This window comes from Tachyglossus aculeatus, chromosome 10 (assembly GCF_015852505.1).
Source record: "Tachyglossus aculeatus isolate mTacAcu1 chromosome 10, mTacAcu1.pri, whole genome shotgun sequence".
Taxonomy (NCBI): Eukaryota; Metazoa; Chordata; class Mammalia; order Monotremata; family Tachyglossidae; genus Tachyglossus; species Tachyglossus aculeatus.
This window is the reverse complement of record NC_052075.1, coordinates 41647905-41659998: the sequence shown is the minus strand read 5'-3', so window position 1 is coordinate 41659998 and position 12094 is coordinate 41647905. Positions and strand designations below refer to the sequence as shown.

General features: G+C 40.7%; 1 protein-coding gene across 1 annotated transcript in view; it reads left to right on the top strand.

Annotated features, from left to right (window-relative positions):
- Positions 1 to 7593, top strand: part of GRM8 (glutamate metabotropic receptor 8) — a 438522-nt gene extending 430929 nt beyond the window's left edge. The window contains exons 10-11 of the mRNA XM_038752335.1: positions 2584 to 2830; positions 7082 to 7593. Of these exons, the coding sequence (XP_038608263.1) occupies positions 2584 to 2830; positions 7082 to 7131 (297 nt within the window). The 3' untranslated portion in view covers positions 7132 to 7593. The remainder of the gene's footprint in view (positions 1 to 2583; positions 2831 to 7081) is intronic.
- Positions 7594 to 12094: the final 4501 nt, after the last annotated feature.

The window sequence follows — 12094 nt, the reverse complement described above, 5'->3', positions numbered from 1 at the left end:
AATTTCGTCTTCTCTATCTAAAAGCCACCCCTTCGAAGGCCACTTTCCACTGGACAGGTTACCTAGAATCAGAATATTCCAGTATGGACATTTGATTAGCTTGGGTTGGCAATTTTTTATGGGATAACTGTTTTCCCACACTGGCCTCCCACCTTTATCAAACAGAACAAGGTTGGAGAATTGTTGGATAGTACAGCACAGGTGAGAAGCTGCGTGGTTAGCGAGAAGCTGCGTGGTTAGTGAGAAGCAGCATAGCTTAATGGACAGAGCATGGGCCTGGGAGTCAGAAGACCTGGGTTCTAATTCTGCTCTGCCACTTGCCTTCTGTGTGACCTTGGGAAAGTCACTTAATTCTATGCACTCACTCACCTTATCTGTAAAATGGGGATTATGGCTGGGAGTCCCACATGGTGCATGGACTATATCTAGCCTGAATAGCTTGTATCTACCCCAGTGCTTCGTTCATAATAAGTGCATAACAAATACCATTAAAAAGCACTATACAAAGCCTCAGGAAACTTTGTGTATTCAAGATGCCCTGTCCTGGAGCAGTTGATGATTTTGTGGTGGGGGCGGGGGGGAGGGGAAATCTTCTATGTCTCCACCAGTTGAGTTCAATGTGAAAATTCTTTCCAGGATGACATTTTAATGTTTTTAAGATGATAATGCTGTGAGAGCTTTGTTTAGGTGGGTCGCATATGTCAAGGAATTTATATCCTGGAGGTGGTTCAGAACACAGTGAACTTTAAACATGCTGCTTTTAAAACACACATGTCCTTGTTTATTTTTTCATAAATTGTATACTGCTTTTCTGATAGCATGGACCATGTAGTAATATATTCAATGCTGAAACTGGCATGGCAGAATCTCAATAACCTGCCTTAAGGTTAGTGATGTGTTATTGGTAATAGCAGAACAATTATATGACAACATTAATAAGGAAAAACCTCCATACATCTTCATGAGAGCAAATTCAAAATTCTTAGTAAGGCCAAATATGAATGAATATTCATTCAATATTCATTTTTTAATGGTATTTGTTGACACTTATTGTGTGCCACCATGAAGCAGCCCCAGTCCAGTTCCAGAGCACAGACATGGCAATCTCCTCTTCCCTCTGAGAGGATTCCTTGGTGATGACAGGATATGGGTATCAGGCTCAGCAGGCTATACTCCCTCTGCTCTTGATGAAGATGAAAGGGAAGTCCTTCAGAATGGCAAGTTTAGGTCTGTCATCTTTATGGCTCATATAATAATGATGATGATGATGATATTTTTAAAGTACTTACTATATGCTAAGCATTAACTTTTATAAAATATAATCAGATAAGATACAGTCCCTGTCCCACAAAGCACTCACAGCCTAAGGGGGAAGGAGAACAACTATTTAATACCTATATTAAATATAAGGAGACTGAGGAGTAGATCATTTAAGTGACTTGTCTAAGGTCACACAACAGGCAGGTGGTGGAGTTGAGATTAGAACCCAAGTCTCCTGACTCCAAGTCCTGTGCTCTTTCCACTAAACCACATTGATTCTCCTTAGATTATAAGCTCCTCAAGGGCAAAGAATGAATGATTTGCTTCAGTGTTATGTTCCTAAGCATATTAGTACAGTGTCCTTCACTCAGGGCAAGGAATGTATGATTTGCTTCAATGTTATGCTACTAAGCATATAGTACAGTGCCCTACGCTCGGTAAGTACTCAATAATTACTGTCTTGAAAGGCTATTGAGTGGACTAGGTAAAGCAAGGGCCCCAGAAACATTTGGGCAGGCAGTTCTTTCCAGAAATGTATTCAGAGGGTAACACTGAAGCTTAACTTTCAAACCTAGTGGTTATCTTTCAAACCTAGTGGTTATATTTGGCTTTAGATCAAACTCCCTGCTGGAAGCCAACAACTCCGTGTTTATTTGAAGGTATTAGAGATCTAGTTTACATTGTTCACCCCTGGAGGCACTACTTAAGAGTACTGTTTACAAAGACTAGGACATATTGACATATTTGTGATGTACTGTGGAACATTATGATTAGAATTCAGTGGTGATGTGGAAATGCTCAGCCCAGCACTATTCAAGCCATTGTGTGGGAGATTTGCTTTTAGTGGTGTGCATGACTCCTTCCAAGGCAGGTTTCTTGCATGATGCAATCAGTTACATTGCCAGGTGAAAGGGTTCAAGTAGCTGTGAGCTCCCAGCATAATGTTTCAGAAGCTTCCTGTGTTCTAATGGGTGATGCAGATTGACCTGGCCGTTGGTTTATAGTAATTCTATTCCAGCTTGTATATTTATGAAATGAAATTTAGCAAGAAAAACTTGAATATTTTTACAAGTTTGGGGTTTTAGAAGCATTTCTGCTTTTCCCATTCACCCCTTCAGAAATAAAATGAAGTGAAATTTGGCTGTAATTCGGGACAGTTCAAGTAAGATTCCTTGCTAATGCATGTGCCATGAAGTAGCAGAGGGATTTCACTTCCATCTTTAGTTTATGATTTCTTCCAGAAGCAAACATGCTATTTGCCTTTGTGTCTTCAAATCAGCCTTGTCAACACTGATTTTTCTGTTGTTGTTTTTCTCCCCTCAGATGTACATCCAGACAACCACACTGACTGTGTCTATGAGTTTAAGTGCTTCTGTGTCTCTGGGCATGCTCTACATGCCCAAAGTTTATATTATAATTTTTCACCCAGAGCAAAACATTCAAAAGCGAAAAAGGAGCTTCAAGGCTGTTGTGACTGCTGCCACGATGCAGAGCAAACTGATCCAGAAAGGAAATGACAGGCCAAATGGCGAGGTCAAAAGTGAACTCTGTGAGAGTCTTGAAACCAACAGTAAGTCCTCTGTAGACCTGCCGATGGTCAAGAATGGCAGCCCTACCTAGTAGATGTACGTTCACGACAGCCTCATTTCTTTCCAATGAATTGTACTGTTTGTGTTGATCGTGCTGTGTGGGGTACCAGGGATTTGCCAGGATTTCTGTGCTGCTGCTGGCTTAATCAGTGGCTGCCAATGAGGGATTCAAGTGACCTCATGGGCAGTGGGTTTTCTAAAGACACTGGATGTATTTCTCTCTCTCTCTCTCTCTCTCTCTCTCTCTCTCTCTCTCCCCCCTCTCCCCCTCTCCCCCTCTCCCCCTCTCCCCCCCTCTCCCCCCCTCTCCCCCCCTCTCTCCCCCTCTCCCCCTCTCCCCCTCTCTCCCCCTCTCTCCCCCTCTCTCCCCCTCTCCCCCTCTCTCTCTTTCTCTCTCTTTCTCTCTCTCTCTCTCTCTCTCTCTCCCTCTCTCTCTCTCCCTCTCTCCCCTCTCCTCTCCTCTCGTTCCAAACAATCATGTCTTGCCCAAAACTTCCCACTTTTACTCTCTGTAAAAAAAATAATCACTTGTTCAGGAATATTGCTAAATTGTTGTCCACATGCCATTTTCTTGAACTGCTGCATGTTTCAAAACAAGTGTGAGCGAGGAGGAAGGAATTTCTGAAGCTTAGAAAGTTAATTTTTCCTTCTAAACTTTTTGGGGACAGTAACCATGGGTGAAAAATTTACAGAAATGAGCTGGTGCCAACTGTGCACAGTCATCACTATTAAAGTCAATGGGAGTTGAGTCTTGGTGGCCTCAGGCAGAAGCTGGTCTCATAGTTCTTTATTTGAAAAACATCAGTGTGGGAAGTTAAATGTATTTGTGGGAATTCAGTAAACCACATCTGGCAGATTATTTTTCTTTGAATCCTGGCACATCTCTAGATGACTCACTAGAGTCAGTCATTGTATCTTCCTTCCAGCATCATTTCATAAGACCTCATAAACTGGATTTACAGGTGAAAATCCACCACCTTTCAGCTAAGCCAGGGACACCCTCTCAAAGTTTCCCTTGAGATGCTTTGGAAACTACTTCAAGTAGCCCATTGGCTTTCTAGGAATAAAGCCTGCACCAAGATGGAAAATTCCCATTATCATTAGAGCCTAATTCCCCCATAATGGAAATGAGTCCATGGCTTGAATCATTCTCAGTTATTTTTTGATGTTACTTAAGTGAAATTGCCCGGCCTGAATTTCATCAGGATTGTCTACAAACGAAGGGTTATGGTTGAATCCAGGGTGGGTTTAAGATACTGAAAGAGTTGTTCAAACATGTGTAATAAAAGATGCATTATTCTCCGAGAGGGCACCAGTGTGTCAAGGAAGATATTAGTTGTCTTCTGCTAGGAAATTCCAAAGAATTACTTGGCTTGTTTTTATTTAAAATTGGTGGTTCGGGGGGTACTAGGGTCCAGGATGAATTAAACTATTATAATCTTGTGGATGTAGCATTCACTTGTTACATTGTATATTGTTACATTTTGCACTTAGAAAGCCTTTCATGCCATCTCTAGACTCCCAGAGTCTTCCCATTTGCTTTTTCCAAAATAATATATGTGTTATGGATGCAAAACTAGATTCCCTTAAATTCATTTCCATGGGCTAAGGCATTGGAGTTCCTCCACTGTAGATTTTGTCAGTCCCAAACCTTGAAGAATCAACCTGTAGTCCTTATTCAGTTTGGCAATTGTTTACGTGTTCCTTTTCTCCTTCCCTTCCAACTGCTGTTGAGTCTTGCAAATTACCTCTTCACTGGCTGGGTCTTGAAGTCTGAGTAAGGAAAGGGAAAGGTTTAGGGCTCAGCTATGGGTACCAGTAGCAGAGCAACCCCAGGAAAGATTGTGTGGGGAGGGAAGTTGACTTTAATCGTGGCTATAACAATTTTTATGCATGTCCCATGGGACTGGGAGGGAGGCATTGATCAAACTCCTTTTCCCTGGCAAACTGAGAAAGGGCAGTTTCAGGAGTCTTCCTTTTTCAAATTAGAAGATGACCTAGGGTGCCAGTACAAGGCTTCAACTCCTCTCTGAACACTCTGGCAGCTCTGAGCAATGCTTCCATAGTGAAAGGCAGGAAAGGAGTTGACAATCAGGGTTAAGTGCTACATGTGCAGAATACTGCAGTCATTGGGAAAGGCTACGGGTGGCTTGAGGGAGGATGAAGGGAGCTGGAACCAAGTATGTACCTGATTTCTTTTTAACAGCATCTAATTAGCAAGTGCTGGGGCCGCTGCTTCTTAAGCTGTGTTGATGCATAATTCAGGAAAACAGCTGCTGCTGGAAGATTTGCCTTTACTAGGACATGAACGCATTTGTGGCCCACACAAGGAAATGCATAATTGCCGTTCTCAAAAACTCATTTTAACATTCGAATAGCCAGCTCCCTGCTTTAAAATGTCCCTGGTGGCTCACTGTTTGAGTCCATCTTTCTGCTTGTTCTGTGTGGCTGCTCAGGTCAAGATTCAGATCATTAGAAACAATCCTTCTTTTGCTAAAACAAGCCGTTAGAAGTGAATTGACTTGGCTAAAACACAGGGATTTAGAATTTGCAAACCTGACTTTTACCTCTTAGAGCTGACTTATTTTCTTCCCTCTCACGGATGATATTCTTCTTATCCATGAAGCCCCAATAGAATCTGCCCTCTTCTATGGGGTTTCAGCTCTAGAATATCAAGACAATCCCTTCATTGCAATCATTTCTTTTTATAATGAAAGGTATCATTTCACATTTACAGAATATTACTGCAAACAGATTTTCTTTAGGGAAGGGGATGGAACAACAATGGGTTGACATGATGGATGAAAAGGAGGGAAGGAGGTCAAGGAAGGAGTCAAAGAGCAGGAGAGAAAGAGAGCAACAGAGAAAGCTAGAAAGAGGGGTGACACCAAGGTACACATGCACAATGCATAGAGGCACACACCTAAGTTTACATTGGAGTGACCAGTGATGGTACTTGCAGATTTACAAGATTCTGAACCCCAGGTGACATGGCTGGTATTTTGCTAGGCAAGCATCATAATCTATTAGCATCATGTGCACCATTTTGCAAAAGTCTGTCCAAGTCCACCTGAATCTAGAATGGTTATCTGGGGTACCCTTTGATGCCACCTTTCGCTGCCTATGAAAAGATTGTCCATGGTTAGCCAGGAGCACAGACTTTTTAAATTATATTTGTTTAGCACTTAATATGTATCTGGCACTGTACTAAGTGCTGGGGTAGATGTAAACTAATCGTGTTGGACACAGTCCATGTCCTACATGGGGACTCACAGCCCTAATCACCCTTTTACAGATGAGGTAATTGAGGCACAGAGAAGCTAAGTGACTTGCCCATGATCACACAACAGACAAGTGGCAGAGCAAGAATTAGAATCCAGATCCTAAACTAATTCAGCAGTTTTTCCAAGAATAAGCTTTATATCTCCAGCTTTATTGAGTGCTCTCAATCATAAATTGTGATTCCATTTTCAACTGGCCTATGGAGGTGGCTTCATAAGAGACATCTTCATTTACAGCTTTTGCTTGGGATCATGTATTCTGAAATCCCAAAGAAACGAGAGAACCATTATTTGGATCTTAATAGGTAGCTTGGTTTTCCTGTATCCTTACAAAGCAGAAGAAAATGCTGTAATTTATATTCCCTGGAAATCTAACTAGAAATGTAACCTTGACATGGCCCAAATTACCATTCATCTTACCTTGGGATTGTAGGACAATGTGCCTTTATAGTCTGTGGAAGCGACTACACATCTTACTTTTCTTTCTCTGTCTGCAGTCTTTTCCATTCACCTCCAGTTGCAACTCTAAGAAAGGACCATAATTAGCTATTTCAAGCAGCCTTTCCCCTTCATCTCCTTTTGTAAATGTAGAGCAAAGTTTTTCTCTTGTGTCTAGATTGCTAGATAAGGGAGGAGAGTTGTTCAGATAACCAGGAAAGTAAGGAAACATTTTCATAGGCAAGTCATTAGTAATTGTTTCAACTTACTAAATTTAACAGTCTCTGCATTTTGAGAAGAGTATTAAACCATCATATTAAGCCCCAACATTAAAATAAAGTGAAGGGCTTCTATCGAACATTATATTGGCAGCTAGAGCTTTAGAGAGGAAAAAATGGAGATATTATATGGACTACTATACCTAACCATTGGGATGGTTGTCAAGGAGGGTAGCTGTCACATGTTTTTCCTATCATGTTGTGGCTAAATAAATCCTATCCTTTTGTCTTTCAGCATCCTCTACCAAGACAACTTATGTCAGCTACAACAATCAGTCAAACTGAAAAGACAAATGAAATGAGTCTGAAGAGGTGGGGTATGTGCTCTTAACACCCAATAGAACACCATCAAAAGTCACTCTTGGAGAGCTTGATAGACTACAATCAAATGAATAGTCAGTCTCACAATGAACAAAGATTATCCATGAGCCAAAACTATCAGTAATGGGGAGGGAAGAGGCCCATCTCTAAAATACAACATACAAGTTTCAAGCTTAAGAATTGCTTACTCACGAGAAATTAAAAAAAAATCACAAAAGGAAAACCTAATGTTAGCTTGTGAAAAAAAATGCTGTTGAAATAAAACCATGTCTGATGTTATTCTTGTAAGTATTTTTTTGTGATTGTGAGAATTTCCATTCCTGTCCCACATTGTTCAACTTGTATAAGACAATGAGTTTGTTTCTTGTAATGGCTGACTGGATTGAAGCCTTGGGTTGTGCTAATAATAAATGCATTGGTTGACGCATGCACATTTTTATACAAATAATTTATTTCTAATAATAAAGGAATGTTTTGCAAATGTTGAGACTTGTTTTGTTGCAGTTTTAAAGACAGGGAGAAGTGTAATCTTCACAACTGGTAGTGTTTCCACTGTTGTTCAGCTTTTGGTTTGTGAAGGGGAAGAGTCACTCATCCAGGAATGTATCGGCGTGTCTGTGTGTCTGTGTGTGAGAGTTTATTTTGCTACTGCAGCAGAAGGAGTTATTTGTATTAAAAATTGTGAGTATTTCAAAATTTCTGTGGTAGGTTTTCATAGGAAAAGAATTTTTTTAATGCGGGTTCAAGGAATGGCTTGAGATAAAATGCTCCTGGTATTGTGATCAGCAAATGATGCCTCAGAAATTGTACTTTTGAGACTATGATATGATAATGATGAAATTCTTAATATTATTGAAGTTTCAATAAAATGCCCCATTCTTTACCATAATGCATATCTAGTTCCCATCCGGATACTTCTCTGTGAGTAGTGTTAATCTAATCATGTTAGATTTTTGTGTTTTTCCAAAGCTCATGTATTAAAGTTTTGTCTCAGAATAAGTGCTTCAATCCAAACTTGGTCCAAGAAGGTCAAATATTGTGAGCAGCAGCCTGGCCAGGGAAGTATGCATGGTTTCCCAAGATGTTTCCAGTGCCCTTCCATGGTCACAGGCACAGGAAGTTTAATGTAATGAGAGGGAAGCAGCAAAATGAAATCCATATTCTTAGAATTCTAAAGCTTACTACCGTGCATGTTAGAATCCCAATACCCTACTCCATTGTGGCTGATCTTGGGACTGATCAAATAACACTTAACAAAAGCACACAATAGTACTACTAAGCTGCTCAGACAAGCAACCAATTACCATTCACTATTCTTTCCAGTCTTTCCCAATCAATCAATAGTATTTATTTAGAACTGATTGTGTAACCAGGACAGTACTAAGAGCTTGGAAACTTCAATACAATGGAGTTGTTAGACTTGATCTTTCTCATCTCTCTCAATTTTGCCTTCCTTTTCCTCTTGCCAGGTGCCCTGAATTTACACTGATTAAACAAATTTGCCCTGGATGTTCAAGACAGTCACATGGAAGAGACCGAGCTGCCAGATCAAATGCCACTGGAAGCCAGTGAAGTAATGGCCCATACCTGGTACAATCTCCAGCAGCCATGAATTATTGTATTTATCCCCTCAGTACCAATGAAACAAATCCCAATTTCCACAATATTTCAAATTTCTAATTTTCCAAATGAAAACATTCATTGGTTCATAGAACAACTGTACCATTAGCAGGTGACAAAACATAGGACTGATGTAAAGATTTGTCATGCTAATCAACCATTCCAGACTAGATGAAAGCAGACTGGGTGGAGGCTGAGGGGAGCTTTCACTCTGGTTCCATTTCCATCTTGTGCTTTTCTATTCCATGCAGCATCAAATATTCATCAAGTCAATAGGTTTCCACAATCGTTTTGTTAGTAAATGTTCTCTCTGCTGAATTAGCTTGAATGGCTCATTGCTTTTCTTAGGGATATAAAGAGCCATCTTTGTCACATGTCTTCAGCCTGGATATTGTGACTGATGCTGAATGACTTTAGTTAACACAGGAAGGCTGAGGTTATTCACAACTCAAGCCCCTTCAAGTTTCAGCAGCATTTCCTAGGTACCTTAACACCCAGAAAATGCCTGCAGAAGGTACTTTATGTTTACAGGTCATGGATGAGTCTCAGCTGGGAGCAGGCATGGAGAGTTTCAAAACATTAAAATTGATAATAATAATAATAGTGGTATTTTTTAAATACTATGTGCCAGGTACTGTATTAAGTGCTGGGGGGTGGGGGCGGGGGGAAACAAGCTAATTGAATTAGACACAGTTCCTTTCCCACATGGGGCTCACGGTCTTAAATCCCATTTTACAGATGAGGTAACTGAGGCACAGAGAAGTGAAATGACTTGCCCAAGTTCATTTCTAGACTGTAAGCTCAATGTGGGGAGGGACTGTGTCTGCTTATTATTATATTATATTCTCCCAAGCGCTTAGTACAGTGCTCTGCACACAGTAAGCACTCAATAAATACGATTGAATGAATGAATGAACAAGGTCACACAGCAGACAAGTCGCAGAGCTGGAATTAGAACCCACAACCTTCTGACTTCCAGGCCTGTGCTCTATCTTCTTTTCAGGTTTTCAGCCAAGTTACCAAGTAGTGCCTCCTTGTACACCCAGCAGCCCAAAGATACCCACTGGTGATTTTCCCGTTGGGCCACAGTAAAAGAAGAAAATAAAACCATCTCATACAAATTTATTGCATTGCAGTTCACCCCAGAAGGGCTGTTGATGCACCTCTGTTTTAATATAAAATGTATTGAAAAGGCTCCTTGCCTGGAATGGGCTGCTGATAATTTCATGAGACATTGCAAATAAAATGATAGTGCTATTTCCATCTTCAACATTGACCTTGTATTCTGTTCCAGCAATGAAATGTTACATGGAGCTGACCTTAGCATAGGAGAGTAATTATGAAAAGTTTTGACCTAGTTCACAGTCATCAAATGGCCCCTGCATTTCACGGGAGTTTCCTCCCTGTGGCCTTGAACAAATTTTGACCTACATTGGTTCACTTGTACCAGTGCTTGATGATATCTGTAGAGATCCAAGTTGGTGATCTAGTCCTGTCAAGGACTAGATTCATTTCTCAGCATGACTAGCACCTGAATCTCATGCTTGCCAAAACAAGTACTCACCAGCTCTTTGCTTATCAAAGGCAATGACTCCCTCTCAAATGGATGGTTTGTTGTGCAAATCCTAAGTTTGTTTTGCATTTGGCTGAATTGTCCATTTTTCAGAAGCACCTTGATTTTTATGCCTAGGCGCCACACTTTATAGGTTAAGGTAGAAAGCTTAACATTAACATTGTGAGTTGAATCTGGTTCCGGTCAATTCAAAGTGACTGGAGTCATAGCAAATCTTCTTTCTAACTACATAGCAATATTATCTATTATCAGGTCTGAGTGTTTATAGCTTCTGCACCATCTTCTTGGTTCAGGATTTATACACATTGCCAACACTTTCACCCTAGGGGAGAAAATTGTATTCTTCTTCAAACTAATTTTTTTCCCTTATATTATTCATCCTATTTCCCTTAATTTCAGTATTATTGCCTGTTGCCATATTATAAAAGCAAAAGGATAAAAATAACAATGGTGTGACATGAAGCAGGTGATGAAAAATTACCAAAATTAAGGAAAATGCTAATCAGATACAATGATCTTTAGAAAAATTTCCTTCAGCTCTCCCTTTATAGTGCTCCTTTTAATAAAGAGAAGGAAAGGAGAGGAAAACTGGGTAGCAGAGAGAGATGAGAGCAGTTTCTTCAGAGGCTACTGTTACTGTGTCTCTGAGAGATCAAGTCAATGCCCCTTGCCAGCTCGTCTCCAGGAAAAAAAGCCTGGGACACTTCTTTTGAACAGGAAATGTATAATCTGCATATCAGGGAAATGTAGAATCTGCATATCAGCATCTTCTTCCTTGGGTCTGTTTCATCCAACAATTTCATTATTTCATCAGGCTCAGCTTTTCAGTAAGGGCTGTAGCTGAGTATTTATCTCCAATAAACTCAGACTGGTGTCAATATAAATGCTACCAAAAAAAACCCTTTCCTTAAATTTGCTCTTAAAGGGATCACTTCAGTTCTAAACGATTGGTTGTGCATTGGGCTGCAATTAGCTCATTCAGAAGTCGTGTGGCCTAGTGGAAAGAGCACAGGCCTGGGAGTCAGGGGACCTAGGTTCCAATTCCTGCTCTGCCATTTGTCTGCTGTGCATCCTTGGACAAATATCTTCACTTCTCTGTGCCTGGGTTTCCTCAACTGTAAAATAGGGATAAAATACTTTTTCTTCCTCCTACTTAGACTGCTAAGGCTCTGTAGGACAGGGACTGTGTCTGACCTGATTATCTTGTATCAAGTACAGTGCTTGGCAGACAGTAAGTGCTTAATAAATACCACAATTATCATTATTAGCAGGTTTCTGTTAAACTGTCCCTGAGGTTATTTCCTGTGGAACAATCTCCTCCTGGGGATACTTTGAATACCGAGACCTGAGTCTAGGCTCCTTCCCACTGATGCTACCAGACAAATGATGTGCACAAATACATTTTCCTTCAGAGTAATGTGTTGTAAGATGGGAAATGGCTTTGGACTCATGGTGAGTAGATAAGTCCTTTCAGTCCTTCATCATCAATCATATTTATTGAGCGCTTACTATGTGCAGAGCACTGTACTAAGCGCTTGGTCTGGCCTGCACTGGCCCCAAAATCCCCACAGGGTAGCCAAGTGGGCTAGAACTGATTTGAAACCTGCTCAGAGCCCTGCAGTAAACTTTGGATCATCTGGTGGCGGGGGCGGGGGGCAAAGTTGTTTACAGTGAAGAGCTGAACCCTGCTGATAGTGGTACCAGTGGCTCACCATTTGGGAACCCACAATAAGG